Raw genomic sequence first — 15,264 nt, 5'->3', positions numbered from 1 at the left:
GTCAAATGCCAACGCTTTCCCAAAGATACTGTGTATTCCAGTACCTCTGAGCCTGGGGTGTAGGGAGTGACTGCCAGGGATACTCACAGGGGTTGATGTCAATGTACCCCTCAAGGAAAAGGAGCCAGTGAGGTGCCCCATGGTCTGTGCATCTTTCTCTCTGTTGTGCCCACTAACATCAGTCTAGTTTCAGGCTGGCAGGCTAAGCTGTATCAGACATCTGGTAGCTGGCAAACCCGAGGCCAGCCCAGCTAGAAGAGGGCTGGCTCCTTCCCCTGGGACATCCTCTCCCCCATGCTATAGGAGGACTGGATTTGGCACCCTAAGATGGTCCTGACTCTCTGCCTGGCTAGCGAGGACCAGCCCTGCCTCAGGTCCTCGCTAGCCAACCCCATCTAACTCAGCTACTCTTGGTAGATCCACGAGACCATTGAATCCATCAACCAGCTGAAGACGCAGCGAGATTTCATGCTGAGCTTCAGCAACAACCCGCAGGACTTCATTCAGGAATGGATCAAATCCCAGAGGAGGGATCTCAAGGTGAATTTGGGGCCCTGGCAAGAGGTGGGCTAGGGAGAGTTGGGGGCTGCACTGGCTTGTGGGGCAGGGCCCTAGAGAGACAAGCTCCAGAAGGGACTGGTGCAGTGTTAACAGCTGGCAGGGCTGGGGCAGGCCCAGAGCAGCTCTTTGTGGCCACTGTGGAGCTGTGGATCCTGAACTCAGCACAGTGCCGAGTCCAGCAGTGGCTGGTGCAGGACTTGCCTTGGGGGCATCCCTGCAGGTGGTGCTGCCCTGCCAGGATTGGAGAGGGTTTTTGCTTGGGATGGCAGCTGGGATTTGTGAAATTAGGAATCTGCTCCCCACTTTCTCCCCCCTCCCTGCTGTGCTATAGATCATTACGGATGTGATTGGGAACCCGGAGGAGGAGAGACGAGCAGAGTTCTACCAGCAGCCCTGGGCACAAGAAGCTGTGGGCCGGCACATCTTTGCCAAGGTGAGGAACCGTGTGGGGCTGGCCACTGACCAACTGGCTGGGCCTGGCCCTTCATTCCTTTTTTTCCTCCCCTCAGGTGAGTCCCAGAACATGGGGGTGCAGCTCCTTTCCACTCTGCCTGCTGCAGCCTCCTCTGTGAGGGTGATTAGGAGCCAGGAACTCCCTGCTGCCAGCACAGTCCTGGGTGGTGACTGCTTTGGAATGGAGCCAGCTCGGTGGGGGGCGGGGTTGGACCCCAGTGTTGAACCCTGATAAAATACCTCCTTTGTAGACCAGGAGAAATGTGTTGGATCAAAGTGATCTGGACCTAGGACAGGACTTGCAGTACTGCTTGGGAAATCAATGAGCTGGGTATTGGTGCACTGATGGGAAAGCACTGACTAAGGAGACTATGGGTGATGCTGAAGGGAGGTGATCAGAGTAGCTCCTTCAGGTTTGATGTTGAAACCCGACTTCTTTATAATCTTGGCCACAAAGTTGGTGGTGCTCAGGTTTCAACAGTATGCTCCTATGTGAAATGACTGTGGAGAGGGCACTTCCAGTAGGAATAGGGAGGTCTGAGTGTACTTCTGAAACCTCACCTGGAACTGTGGAAGTTCTGGTTGTGCTCTAGGAAGATGGATAGAAACTGAAACAGGTTTAGAGAAGGGCCCCAAGGACAAGTGGGGGAGCGGAGAGCCTGTTTCAGCTGGGTTTGTTTAGCTTTACAAAAAAGTAAGGGCTGAGGTGCAGGGATGCAATCATCCTTTTATCATATTTCTGGGGGTTGAACTCTAGGGACAGAGAGGAGCTGTTGACAAGTGGGACTGAGAGACTTGTTTAGGTTGGAAGCAGGAGGGAGGTGTCCATCCATCTGGAACAGCCTCCCAACAGAAGTAAATAGGGATCAGGCCAACCTATTAGGTTTTTAAGATGAAGCTTGATCTGTTGTTGGACAGGATTATAATGGTGTGTTGCCTGCAGTCATAGGGGATGGGACTCAGTGATCCAGGAGGGCCCTGCCAGGCTTATGTCTGGGAGTTTGGTTTGCTTCCTAAAAAAGAGCGTTCCCCCTTCCTGAGCAGCCCACCTCTTCTCAAAACCACCACCCTGTCCCCAAGCACAGCTAATTGAGGGGGCTTCCATCCCTGCCTGCCCCTCAGGCTGGAAGGGTAGACAGCTCTAGGATCTCTGTGGTTGTTCTTAGCTTCCCTGTCTGCAGGGAGTGTGATCTACGTTATACTCACTAGGTGGCTGTAGAACTGACTTCAGTCACACAGGTTTGGCCCAGCTGCAGGTACGGATATTCAACCCATGCCGTGAGGACCAGAGGGATGGAGCAGACAATGCAAGGCTCTGAAACAGCTCTGGGCATCAGGCAGAGGCCATCTAGCATCTCTGGCAGGGCTGGGATTGTCCCCTTCTCCTTCCCAGCAACTGGAATTTTTCTCAGTTGTCTTCACTGAGTCTGCCCAAACCTTTCAGGGTGTCGATTGTGGGCTTGGGTAAGCCCTGCATCTGTGAGCCCAATCCAGCCTGTAGGTTGCTGCTCTGTCCCAAAGGGGCAGAGTACATTCCCCTCTAGCACTTGGCAGGCACATGGAAGTGTTTCCCCAGCCAGCCTGACCAACCTCATGCTACCTTCTCTTGTTTTTCAGGTGCAGCAGCGTAGACAGGAACTGGAACAAGTGCTGGGGATTCGTCTCACCTAGTGGGCTGGCTGTGGCTCAGGGACTCTCCTCTTCCCCTCTCTTCCAACACCTGAGCCTTACGGTACTTCTTACTGGAATCAAATACAGCACTTGCACAAAGCCTGTGACTGGGGGCTGAGCCACTAGCACCCTGAGAGGCTCTCCAGCACCACAGGGCCCCATCTTGGGCAGGAAGCTGTAGCCAAAGGCAGAAAGGGGTGTGTTTGGGTCCTGTGGGACCCAGGCAGGCTCTGCCTTGTTTCTTGTAGCCATTCTTTATTTCAGCCTCTCTTGCGTTGATATTGCTAACTTTCTGCGGTGTGCTGTTTGCTCCTCCCCCCAGTGTTCAGTGCAGTCTTCTGTCCAAACAACATTGCAGGCTCACTCCCTTCCCCAGGGAAGGAGGCTTGGAGCTCTTCCAGCTTGGGTCAGAGCCCTGGCGGAGCTGTTGAATGGTGGGTACGAGCTGTCCTGGCTGTGGGTCTCTAGTGACTAGTTCCAAACACTCTGGCTACAGAGCTTGCTCTGTGCAACACTGCTGCCAGCAGCCCAGCCTGCTCTGGCACTAGCTGGGAGAGGGCACCGTTTGCTTTCTGCAATGCCCTCCCCTGGGTCCCTGTCCCAGCTGCTCCCATGTTCTGCGGAGGCACGAGCCTGCCTGTCATTTCTCAACCAAAGTTTTGTCCATTCCAAAAGGCCGGCCTGTCCGGCCCCCATGGTTTTGCACTATTTTTGTGAACAGGTTTTATAAAAAGGAAGCCTTTTGTACAGCGGGTTTGTATTTGATTAATATATTAGAGTTCCTCTCTAGTACTGCACTCAAATGGAGATCTATGCAGTGGGATCCCTTGTGTTCTTGGGAAGGGTTTGCTCAGGCCCCTTGTAGATGCCTTTTTGTAGGTAACTGAGCTTTTGGCCTGAGTCTTTGACAATCAGTTGCATTATTTCCCCCTCTTGCTGTTTTACCTATCGCAACCTGTCTTTGTGATCTATATGAGGTATGTCATGCGGGAGGTGCTATGCCCTCAGGAGTCTGAGCAATGGCAAGGAGAAGCAGTGCTGGTTTCAGCCCTGTGTGCTGCTCCTGGGCCCTTTGGAGCAGGTGGCCATGGCAGGAGCAGTCTATACCCATCAAACACTGATGACAGTGGCCATGGCAGTAAGCATGATCTATTCTGTGGCTGCATGTTGGGAAGCCAGAGCCATGGCTCTGGGGTAGTTCACTGGGCAAGGGTATTGGGATACGTGGAAAGGGTGCCAGTGTGAGCCAGACTTTCCCAAGTGCCTTACTGACTCTAGCCAAAGCCACAGGCATGTTTGGCCCCAGGGCTTCCTGCCTTTGCACTATGACTCCTTGCTGAAGAGCATGGCCTCCCCGTTTCCTGTGCTGTAGCTAGTGTGATGGGTGCAAGCAGTGTAGCCCTGCCCTTCATTGCAGAGTAGAGGTAGGCAGAGGGTGGGGTGTTTACATGCTTACCATGGGGAAGGCTCAGGGGTGCCTGCTCTTGCTGTTGTGTAACCATGTGTCTGTTTGGATATTTTCTAATAAAAACACTTTGCAGCAGTTGGTGTCTGTTGGTGTCCTGCATGACCGTAACCAGCAGCTTGGCCCTGGGTGGGGAGTACAACTACTTCCTCAAGTAAGAACCTAGCACAGTCCTGCAGACAGAAGAGCCAGTGTAAGCAGCAGGCTGTTCTGATCTGTAACCCTGATGCCTCGCAACAGGAGTCAGTCCTTCAACTCCCATGCAGGCCTGAGGGTGCCATAACATCCTTTGGCTAAGACTTAACCAGCACTTTGGGGCCTGCAGCCAACCCTGCCCAGGGCCTGTTTGTGTGGCAGGCTTCAACATGTTAGCACTGTTGCGTGTTCCCTAGGCATATGTGGAAACCATTAGAAAAATCAAAACAAAACAAAACTGAGGTGCCATCAGTACCAAGGGGAAAAGCCTGTGAGCAGCCACTTCTTTCCTCAACCACAGATGTCAGTTATCAAATGGACTACACTGGTGTGTTCCAGAGCTACCAAGAACTCATTCACATGGGCGTAACTCAAGGCTACAAGGGAGCTTTCTTGCTGACAGAAACCAATTTTGTGTCGGTTCCCTCCTGCTGACAGGATCAGTGCCCTACTGTAATCCTAATCCTTGCTAGCTAGTTACCTTCTACAGTCTGCAAGGTACAACTTGGACACCACAGAGATTTATTAATGAAATTGAGCAAGAAACAAACCAGGAAAGCAGCAACAACAGCTTTGGGCCAACAGGGCTCAGTCCTCTTCACTTCCACAGCTTTTTGATAGACATGTTCTTTTCACTGTCTTTCTGCATCACCTAGGAGCAAGGAGGCAAAAGTTAGATCTCACTGGTTGTCTCCAAGCTTGCTAAGGGAGGTCACACTCCCTTTAGCCACCTGAGAAGACAGGCCTCTTTTCCTGGAGCTTGTGCATTCTTTGCTGCAGTAGCCTCAGGCATGATCTAGCTCTCATGGACTGGGCTACACTACCTACATCACAGTCCTCCAAGCATTCAAAGCCAGGGAAGCAGATGGACTTTAGAGCAAGGAACCAGGTTATCCCACAAGGCTTCACCCATTCTCACCTTTCACAGAGAAGTTGCAGCTCTGTGGACTCAATCCCTACTTGGGAGATGGAGTGGCATTATCCAACTGAACCTGGAGCCCTGTTAGACCATTTGGGCACTTTCATGTCCTGTTCCCAAACGCTACTGCTGAAAGTCTGCTTGTGGCCTGAAGCAGAAAGGCTAGAGCTCTAGGTATGACTACCTAGTTGACATCCTGATAGCCTGTGGTGTAATGGCATAGCGTGAAGTAGGGGTGCACCGATAGAGATTTTTGGGGCTGATAGCAATAGCTGATAAATAGGAGGCATATCGGCTAATACTAATCCGATTTCTGATACACAGCTCTTCAGTTTGGCAAGCAGCATTGAGCTGGTTAAGTCTGGTGGGGGGTGCAGATCAAGGCCCCTGCAGTGAGGGAGGGAATGGGGCTGGCTAAGGCTGACCAGCCAGGGCACAGGTGTGGGCATTTATTCGACAAATTAAAAAAAACAAACAAACAAAAGCAACAAAAAAACACAAATCTGCTGCATTGGGCCGATTTACAATACAGAAATTTTTCTTTGTATCAATGCCAGTCTGATATTGGATCAACGTATCAGTGGACCGCTAATGTGAAGGCCCTGCTCTAAGGCTTGCTGTGGTCATTTCATTGTGGGTGTCCCTATTCTGGCCCAGCCTGCAGATGCATTAACACTACTGCCTCCATGCAGTGGGGCATGTTTATCAGCCTCCTTTAAGTGTGTGTTCCCCCTTGCTCCTCTCCTCTCCCTGCAAGGAGAAGAGTCTTAATCTCTGGCAGCTTTACTGGAACCCAATAAATTCTGTCATCCACCTATAAACTGCCACCACCTTTCAGAGATGGGGGAAGGGGTAGCTGTGTGCATGCACACATGCATCTGTCCAACACTGGACTGTTTTAATAAAATGGGTCAGCAGTAAGCCACCCATTCCTTCCAGTGCCTGTGAGGTGCCAACTGGCTATGGGGCTAAGAGTTCTTTCTCAATCACAGACTTGTATGTTTTGTTCTTTCAAAGCAGTCAGACTCTCTGGCCTAGCAAAGTCACACAAGCAGGAACAATAGGAGGGGCTTACCTTGGCTACAGCCATTTCAAAGTCTTCCTGTGTAACATGCACCCTCCTCTCCCTCAGTGCATACATGCCAGCTTCTGTGCACACACCCTGCAAAAGGACAAGAGAGAATCACTCCCTGTTCTCTACTGCTCCCTGCAGAATGGCTCTCAGCTGGATTGTCAGCAGGTGACATATCCCATGCATCTGATGGACATCCCCCAGCTGCAGGCACTTCCTGACATGAGAGGCTAACCCAAAACCTGACAGCAGGGTTCAAACCAAACCTACTGCAGGAGTCAGGCTGGTAACATTCCCACTGCAAGGAGCTCAGGGAGACCCTGTGCATTCAGGAGAAACTGCTGCTCCACTCGATGCACCCATCCCAACCAATGCCTTTGTCAGGAGCCCTCTCCCCACTCCAGACAGCTTTGGCTCTGCTGCACTCACCTTCACCTCAGCACCAGAGGCTCCTGGCATCAGCTCTGCAATTTTACGGAGGTTTATACCCCGCGTTAGGTTCATTTTCCGAGAGTGGATCTTCAGAATGTCTAGGCGAGCCTGTGGGGAAGAGGGCCTGGTCATGGGTGAGGGCCAGCAGGGGCAAGGACTGATCCAGGGTGCATGGCAATCAGGCCAGCCCAGTCATTCAGCTGAACTCTAGCTTGAGAGCTTCCCCAGACACCCTTCAGGGTTGACACTACAGAAGCCGACCACAGGCCTTGTCCACAGCCCCTAAAGGAAAGCCCCAGCTGCAGGCTGACAGGGCCCCAGGCCCCAGATGGGGGAAAACCAGTAGGCCTGGCCCTAGGAACAAAGGGGATGAGCCTGCAACCAGTCGCATTGCATCTGCCTCCCAGGGCCAGCTCCACCTTACCTCTTCATTTGGAGGAGGGAACTCAATCTTCCTGTCAATGCGGCCGGGGCGTAGCAGTGCAGAGTCCAGGATGTCTATCCGGTTAGTGGCCATAATGACCTACGAGGGAAGAAATGGTTACTGATGCTGCCAGGGTCCTAACTTGACCTCTACCTGGGAGCCTCGTTCTGCGAACCAGCTACATTAGGCCTCTGGTGACGCTTAGTCATCACCACCCTCGGGTCACACCCAGTCAGGATGCATCCTGTTTCCTACTCATCCTGGGCAAACTAATGGGAACTGGAAAGGGAAATGGAAGCCTTTACTTGCCCCTGGCACAAGCTGGGGAGCTGAAGTGCAGCCAGGGGAAGCACCTTGTCCAACATCACACAGTGGCAGAGATGCTGAGAGCCTCCCTCCCTCCCCAGTGTTGCCCTGTCACTCACTTTGATGTTTTTGGTGGCTTCGAAGCCATCAAGCTGGTTGAGGAGCTCCAGCATGGTGCGCTGCACCTCGCTGTCACCCCCAGAGCCACCTTCCAGGCGAGAGGAGCCGATGGAGTCGATCTCATCCATGAAGATGATGGAAGGAGCGTGCTCTCTGGCCATCACAAAGAGCTCCCGCACCATGCGTGCACCTGGGGGCAAGAGAGAGGCCCCTCAACACTCTGCAGCAGGACAGGACATGGCTAGGTAGCAGATACTCTAAAGGCAGGGGTTCCCAAAGTTTTTATGCTGCAGCCCGGCAAACCACGGCCCAGCAGTCACAGCCAACCGCAGCCAGAATTTCCATCTGGAAGACAGGTAAGAATACCCCCACCCCTGGATGGGGGGGAAGGGGGCTGGGCCAAATTCTGTGCTGCTGCAGGCCTTGCGGAAGGAGGTGTGGTTTGCTGGTCCACGGCCACTTCTGGTCCAACAGCCGACCCATGGCCCAGGGATTGAGAACCCCTGCTCTAAGGGATGGAGCTATGAACCCAGAGAGCTCCTGGCCAGCACCAGCAGCACCCTTTACAGTGAAGCCAGCCAGTGAGCCCAATCTAGGGAGTGCTCACTGCACTATGAGGGACAAGGATACTATCTGTCCATCCATTAGCTAGGCACAGGCCCTTGTGATGCAGCTCACATAGCTGCCTGAGGAAGGCATTCAACTGAGCCACAACCATGCATACTTGGGCTCACTTGGCTCTGTGGAATGGGAACACAAGCCCCAAGGAGGCCATGCAGTGCCAGAGCTCATGTACTTGCCAGGGCCTAGCATGGAAATGCTCTTAGGTGTTGACTGCCTCTGTCCCTACCACAACCTCCTCTCCACTGCAGTCACCCTGCCCTCCTTCACACCTACCCTCGCCAATGAACTTCTGTACCAGCTCAGACCCTGAGACACGGATGAAGGTGCAGTCAGTGTGGTGAGCCACAGCCCGGGCAAGCAAGGTCTTCCCAGTGCCAGGAGGGCCATACAGCAACACGCCCTGCAATAGCGATTGTCAGGTGGTCAGAGGGTGCTCTCCCTCCAGGCGGAAGCAGCAAGTCTAGTGACACGGCCTGGGGTGTAGGCACAGATGACAGCACTTGGTGCCACCCAGTGGACAACTAACTTAAAAGCACCCAGGTTCGGGCAGGGCAGGGTGCTTCACCTGCAGTGCGCCATGCACACTGCATATAGATAAGGGAGCAAAGTGAAGCAACCAGAGCTGTTCCCAGTGGACCTCTCCTTGTGCTGCCAGGTGAGAGGGACCCCTGAAAAGCTGTCAGTGATTCTTGTGCCTGCAGACAGGGGTACTGCTCACAGCCCAGGGGCAGGGCTCTGCATGGCAACAGCTCATCCCCGCCCCTCCAACAGCTTTTGTGCCTCCAGCAAAGCTCACTCAGCCACACTGATCTGACCCCTCAGGGCAGACAGCAGCAGGAGGACCGCTGAGCAGCCCCACGCTCCACTGAAGAGTTACTGGTCACGTAAGAGGTGAGGCAGGAGCACACACCGCTGTCCCTCTTGGCACTACCCTTGCTGCAGCAGCCAGCATAAGCCCATCCCAGGCTCCCAGGGCAGAGGTAGTGAGCTGTCTCACTGTGGGGAGCCTAGGGCTTCTGGGCCATCACTTCCGCTGGTACCACTGTAGCAGGCAGAGGCCCTGGTGCCCCATAATGCACATGCCAGTGTTTGTGCAGACACTCAGGGGCACTCAGTACCTCGTGCATGAAACCCACCTCCTTTTTGATATGGGTTCCCAAGGCCTCATATCCTGCTCCCTGCCTCCTAGGGCAGGGCAGGGCTAGAGAGCCCAGCTTATGTCACGTGAGTGGGAGCATGTGTAGTGGGGGGAGCCCTGCTGCCCCAAGCTGCAGGTGCTGACAACCCCATCAATCTCACCCCTGGATCAGCAGCTCTCAAGCAAGCAATTGGAATAAACCGCCTGCTGTGGGACAGAAGGAATCATGGACTGGCAGGCAGTCTACTGTGCACAGTGGAGAGGACTAGGAGGCTGCAGTGCTCCTACTGTTCCCTTGCCTGTTCCCAGTCTAGCCCAGAAGCCTGGTTAGCCACAAATGGGTGGCTGTGAGGAGAGGCAGGGCCACATCATCACTGCTCAGTTCTGGAAGGCAGCCCCCAGTGAGCAGAACTCCCTGCTTCCTGCACAGCTGGCACTGCACACACGCTGGCACCCAGGGAATACAGGGGACCCAGAGCCTGCCCACGATTCCTGCACGAACAGCACTTGCCTTGGGCTGGGCAATTCCCAGGGCTTCAAAAAGCTCTGGATGCTTGACAGGCAGCTCAATCACTTCCTTGATTTCCTTGATCTGCTTGTCCAAGCCTCCGATCATCTCGTAGGTGGAATCAGGGACCTTCTCGACCATCATGAGGGACACAAGGGGGTCCACCTTGTTGGGCAGAATCTTGTGGAGTGTGTAGCTGTCATTCCGCAGCGCCACACGGCAGTTGGGGGTCACCTTTGGAGAAGAGGACAGGAGCTTAGGCCTAAAAGCAGAACCCACCCCCCAGCAAGCTGCTGGATGGGGCTGCAGCAAACAGAGCTGCATTAAGTGCACAAGAAGGGCGCAGCCTCCTGTGCGGCATGCTGGCAGGTTAGGGACTGCAGTGCAAGGAGAGTGGCTGCTGCTGTGCCACACCACCCCAGACCTGCAGGACTCCCATCATGTATCATACGGGTCCCAATACTCACATCATTGATGTCGATGTTTTTATCAACGTCTACCACAAATTTCCCTTCCGGGTGGACCTGAAATAGATGAGTCACTGGCTGAGTGCAGTTGAGGCCTCTGGGCACAGCTTCCTCCCACAAAGGGCAAGGCCCTAGGGTGGGACCCAAAAGGCAAAGATTTTTAGCAAGTTCAGGGCAAGATTAGTCCAGTTACAGGCCTTCACTGCCCACCCACGGACTGTTCCCACACAACCACAATCTGCAAGGCAGTTCTAGGGGCAGAGGTAGATCATAACTCAGACAGCTCCCAGGATGTCCTGGTCTGACCTTTCCTTGGGGACTTTGCGGTCTGATGCCAGAGGGATGACTGCAGCAAGGCCCCGTGAAGCTCTGAGGAGCCCTGCTCCTGGATTCACATTTTCTAACACCTTTCCCATCTCTCAGTGACCTCCCAGCCCTCAGGCCTCCAGCCCTGTTCCCAGGAGATGATTTCTCAGTTCAGGAGAACCCTCTGGTAGGAAGTTCTCAGAAATCTGAGCCAACCCCTTAGTTTCATCCTGTTCTTCCAAGCTATGCCTCCACAGGCCACTTTGAGGAGCTTCCCTCCCCCTGGGAGTCAGCACTCACAGATAGTTCTGTCACCCTCTTCCCTATGGCTCTTCCTGCCATGAGACGGAGGGACAGATTTGCTGCTCTAGCCACTACATTAGTATTGGATTTGAAGTGCACCAGCTGCCTCACCTTCCCCTGCAGACTCTTTCCAGAGGTAAACCCCAGCGGTCACATGTTTCCCCAGAGCAAGCCCACCAGCTTCCCAAGATGCGCCCAGGGAAGGCCAACAGCTGTGCTATAGGACCATGGTGCCCTGCTGGGCCCACTCTACAGCAGTGTGTAGGTCGAGTGCAGTCCCCTGCCCCAGGAACCCAGGCCTCCATGTAATTACACTGGGGCTCAAGGCCAGCAGTAGACACCAATCAGCCCCAGGAAGCAGCATCCCAGTTCTGTACCTTCACAAGCACTTTCTTTTTGTCCATGGCTCTCACCACCTCGCCGACGTAGGAGCCCTGTTCCTGCAGCAGCTGCAGCTCCTCCCGCAGCAGGCGCACTGTAATGGAATAAGAGATTTTAATACTGTATGAAGGGCTGGCAGGGCTTCAATGGTCCTTAACTGGGACCATACAGAGGACAGGCCTTCCAGGGCAGGGGTTATCCAGCCACTGCTACTGCCTACCCAGCTGCAGCCATGCTCTGCTGCCAGTGTGGGCTAGCATAGAACCTCAGCTAACACATTCCTTTGTGGCTGGATGAGACAGTCTATGGGGTGGAGGGGAGCATCTGTGCTGCAGTGGAAATAAAGAGGCCGCAAAGCCTGGATGCCAACAGGCCAAGCCGGCTGAGGAGGGTCCATACCTACAGAGCACTGCTGCCTGGCTCAGTCATATCCCACCATGCAACAAAACTCTGTGTTGGGTCTCAGTTCACCAGGGATTTCACTTTCAATATTATCAAGTGGGAGACAATGCAGAGAGCCTGGTGGGAGGCAGTTCCCCAGTATCTGGAAAGGGAAAGTCAAAGAAACCCATACCTTTGGCATTCAGCTCATTCCTTTGCGCTTGCAGACGGCGGAGATTCTGGCTCTTCTCATTCACAATCAGCTTTGGAGAGGAAGGACAAGGTATAAGCCTTTACCAACCCAAAAGAGTCAGCCCTGCTCAGATGCCTCCACTAGAGCGCAGCAGCTCAGATGATACCGATACCTCCATTGAAGCTGCCAGCAGGAGCCTGTGTGACACCAGTCTGGACACAAATCGCTCCCCCACAGGAAGAGCAAGTTAAAGGGGTCCTTCTCAGGGTGGATTTGATTTAAATCACTGAGCAGGAAGCCTTGTTTTAATTATTATTTTCTACAAAAAGCGCCTTCTTGTTTGATGTAGCCTTAATACATATTACAACTCAGCGATAGATGTAGGTTTCATTTTTAGAAGGTACACACTATAAATGTTAAAGCAGTGGATTATTTTGACATTTTTTCAGAAAACTGAATTATGATTTCAAAGCTAATTGAAGCAAATGCCTGTGAAGTCATTGGGAGGTAAACTATCTCCAATTCACTAGATCATGGATATTTGGGGGATATTTTTGCCACGCTGTATTAGGAAAACATCAAATGAGGGCTGCAGCCATGTTATTAGCTTGGGGCTTTCTTCACTTTCTTCGAGATTTCTTCTCATCTTTGATTCCTTCTCTTTTACAGCCTGACAAGCTTGCTGTCACGATAGGTCTTCCCTGCTACCATACCATTACCGCACTAGATCTCAAATCAGTGGAGAGGCTATACTCCGAAACTTACTCCTCAAGACTTCTGGAATATTCTGCTCAAAATGTTTCTCTTTTGTTTCTATTGCCCCTTCCTCCTTGCATTCATTTCCAGACTCCTCCTCCTTGCCCAGATCTACTCCACCCCCAACAATCCTCTATTCATTTTACTTCTTGAAAATCTGCACTTTTAGGGAGAGGTAAGGGCTTGATTCTGTGTACACAAACTTGCAGAGAAACAATAGGGCCATGGGTAGGTAATCAGGTCTGTTTCCCCTCATCTTTATATACTGCTGTTAACAAGGATGTTATCTCACGATCAAAGGCCAAGACAGCAAGCCTTACAAAGAGAGGCTGAGGGACATGGGACTCTACAGCCTGGAGAAGGAAGGCTCAGGGGGAACTTGGCAGCAACCTGTAAGTATATAAGGGGTGTGCACCAGGATCTGGGAGAACAATGAAAACATTGATTTTTACCCACCCTAGGTCCTTCTCAAGGGGAGGCTCCTCAGGTCCAGCACAACGGCTCTTGCACTCTCTGCCCAGCTCTTGCCAGAGCCTTGCCCCTGGAAACCAGCCTGGCACAACAGCTGGGAAGGACTCACCCTAACTTGCAGGCCATGGCCCTTCATGTGCAAGCCACTGGCTTTGGAGGTTTTGGTAGGTCACATCACTGGGGCAGGGACACCTTCGCCAAACAATTCATGGGCACTTGGCTAAGGCCCTTGGATTTGGCCACTCACTACCCTCCCCACCAGCCTGAGGTAGCACTGCTTTGCACTGAACTGGACTACCTTCCTGGACAGCAGGTCAGCTCACTTCAAAGGGTTATTGCCAAGTGGAAACTCCTCCCCCAGGGAGGAGCTCCTGGTGTTGCCTGCTGGCCAGCAGCACTTCCTATCTCACAATCCTGCCAGGATAGGATAGGAGTGGTCCTGAGCCTCCAGCCCCACTGGCAGGGGGGGAAAGGGGCAGGAGCTGGGCTAGTTGGAAGTGCTATACAAAAAGAGCACAGGGACAACAGGGTCCCTGCTGCAGAAAACACGAACTAGTGAAAACACGACCCCTGCAGCTCACCTGCAGCTCCTCGATCTTTGACAGGTAGTACTGGCGGAGGCCTGTCCCTCCTTTGCCTTCATCCATCTCCATCTGCCAGGAAAACATGACAGAACATGCATGTCAGCCCAGGAAAGCACCTCAAACAGCCCGACAGAAAAAGGCCAGACTCACGGCAGGAAGTGGAGAGGTTTGTTCCAAAAAGAGCTGTGCCTGGAGGTGGCAGGTCCCACCACACAGTAACACACCCATGGGACAGATACAGTCTCCGAAACCCTCCCCCAACTGTTCCTCTGCTCCATGTATGCCCAGGTGCCCCCTTTCAAACAGGACACCCCACCTATGTCCAAGTGAGGACCCAATGGCCCTGCCAGCATGTCTATGGGACAGGGGAGAGAGCAGAGCCCGCTAATGCCGGGGTGCTCTCCACCTCCCCCAGGGGACCATTTTGTCCCTGGCACAGCAGCACGGGGGGGAAGCAAGGCAGGAAAAGTAGCCCCCAGGCCTGGCATCGAACTGGGAAGGGGTTTGGAGGAAGGTGGAAGATGAGGAAAATGGGAAAAGCAGGACGAAGGGAGCATTAGGGGCTTTGGGGAAAGGGAGCTTCAGGGCTCCACAGAGTGACAGCTGGAGCAGGCTGCCAGGGCCCCATTTCCTGGCGGGGGCAATCGACAGTCTCAGTGCCATGGGGATGGAGTTTGCTGCCACAAAGGGGCTACACACCCTCGCAGGGACATGTCCCACGGTTAAAATATAGTGCTGAACAAAGCAGGCTTGAAGGCATCATATGCCACAGTGCACCCTAGATCAGTGGTTCTCAACCTTGTTAGACTCCAGGCACCCCTGGGAAAACACCAGCTTGCTTTTCACCCATTTTTGGCAACAGGCAAATAATTGAGCAATTTTCCTACTGGGAAAGAGCTCAGAAAGAGCGCAAATGGGAAGACACGGTTTCCTATGGGAAATCTTTGGGTTTATCTTGTCAATTCTCTTCACACACCTAACAGTGCCTCGTTGCACCCCGACCGGAGCCCAAGGCCCCCCAGGGTGGCGCAGCACCCGGCTGACAATCACTGCCATACATCAGGGCTGTGCAACCCCTGGCCCACAGAGTCACATCACGCGGCCCGCTGGGCTCCCCACTGCATGGTGGTGGCGCTGGCAGCGTTAAACGCAGCTCCCCAGCCGCCAAATTCACAGACCCGCGGGCAGGCTGGCCCCGCTCGCTGGATGGGGCATGCGCATCTGGGTGGGGAGGCGACGGGGTTGAGCACCGCTGCCCTGGGAGGACGTGGGGCTGCTCGGCCCCACTGACCGGGAAGGGAAGGCAGGGCCGGGTCCTACGGGGGCTGGGGGTGGGCCTGAATTGTGCCACGAATGTCACGTCTGCCAGGCCCGCGCGTGCGCCGTGACTGTCCCGTCTGCCGGCCGGGGCCGCGCCGAGCGCTCCGCGAGTGTAACGCGCCTGTCGGGCCCGAGCGCGCTACAAACGTGCCGGCTGTCCGGTCCCGAGCGCTAAAAGCGGGACGTCTTCCCGGGAGCCCCGCGGGCCTGGCAC

The 15,264-nt window shown here is 53.9% G+C and overlaps 2 protein-coding genes across 5 annotated transcripts in view; one reads left to right on the top strand and one right to left on the bottom strand.

Moving 5' to 3' along the window:
• The window catches only part of SMARCD2 (SWI/SNF related, matrix associated, actin dependent regulator of chromatin, subfamily d, member 2), a 36,922-nt gene extending 33,297 nt beyond the window's left edge, over nt 1-3,625 (top strand). For all 4 annotated transcript variants that reach the window (XM_025195496.1, XM_025195497.1, XM_025195498.1 and 1 more), the window contains 3 exons: nt 418-540; nt 893-994; nt 2,632-3,625. In XM_025195496.1, coding sequence (XP_025051281.1) covers nt 418-540; nt 893-994; nt 2,632-2,685 — 279 coding nt within the window. In that variant the 3' untranslated portion in view covers nt 2,686-3,625. The remainder of the gene's footprint in view (nt 1-417; nt 541-892; nt 995-2,631) is intronic.
• Nucleotides 3,626-4,487: 862 nt separating this feature from the next.
• The window catches only part of PSMC5 (proteasome 26S subunit, ATPase 5), an 11,055-nt gene continuing 278 nt past the window's right edge, over nt 4,488-15,264 (bottom strand). The window contains exons 2-12 of the mRNA NM_001293082.1: nt 13,728-13,799; nt 11,920-11,989; nt 11,342-11,439; nt 10,356-10,412; nt 9,892-10,122; nt 8,516-8,642; nt 7,618-7,808; nt 7,193-7,291; nt 6,766-6,876; nt 6,340-6,426; nt 4,488-4,997 (exon numbers count right to left, since the gene is read on the bottom strand). Of these exons, the coding sequence (NP_001280011.1) occupies nt 4,944-4,997; nt 6,340-6,426; nt 6,766-6,876; nt 7,193-7,291; nt 7,618-7,808; nt 8,516-8,642; nt 9,892-10,122; nt 10,356-10,412; nt 11,342-11,439; nt 11,920-11,989; nt 13,728-13,799 (1,197 nt within the window). The 3' untranslated portion in view covers nt 4,488-4,943. The remainder of the gene's footprint in view (nt 4,998-6,339; nt 6,427-6,765; nt 6,877-7,192; nt 7,292-7,617; nt 7,809-8,515; nt 8,643-9,891; nt 10,123-10,355; nt 10,413-11,341; nt 11,440-11,919; nt 11,990-13,727; nt 13,800-15,264) is intronic.

This window comes from Alligator sinensis, unplaced genomic scaffold, assembly GCF_000455745.1.
Source record: "Alligator sinensis unplaced genomic scaffold, ASM45574v1 scaffold1756_1, whole genome shotgun sequence".
NCBI lineage: Eukaryota > Metazoa > Chordata > Crocodylia > Alligatoridae > Alligator > Alligator sinensis.
Note: the sequence above shows the minus strand (reverse complement) of the source record. Positions and strands in the feature narration are given on the sequence as shown.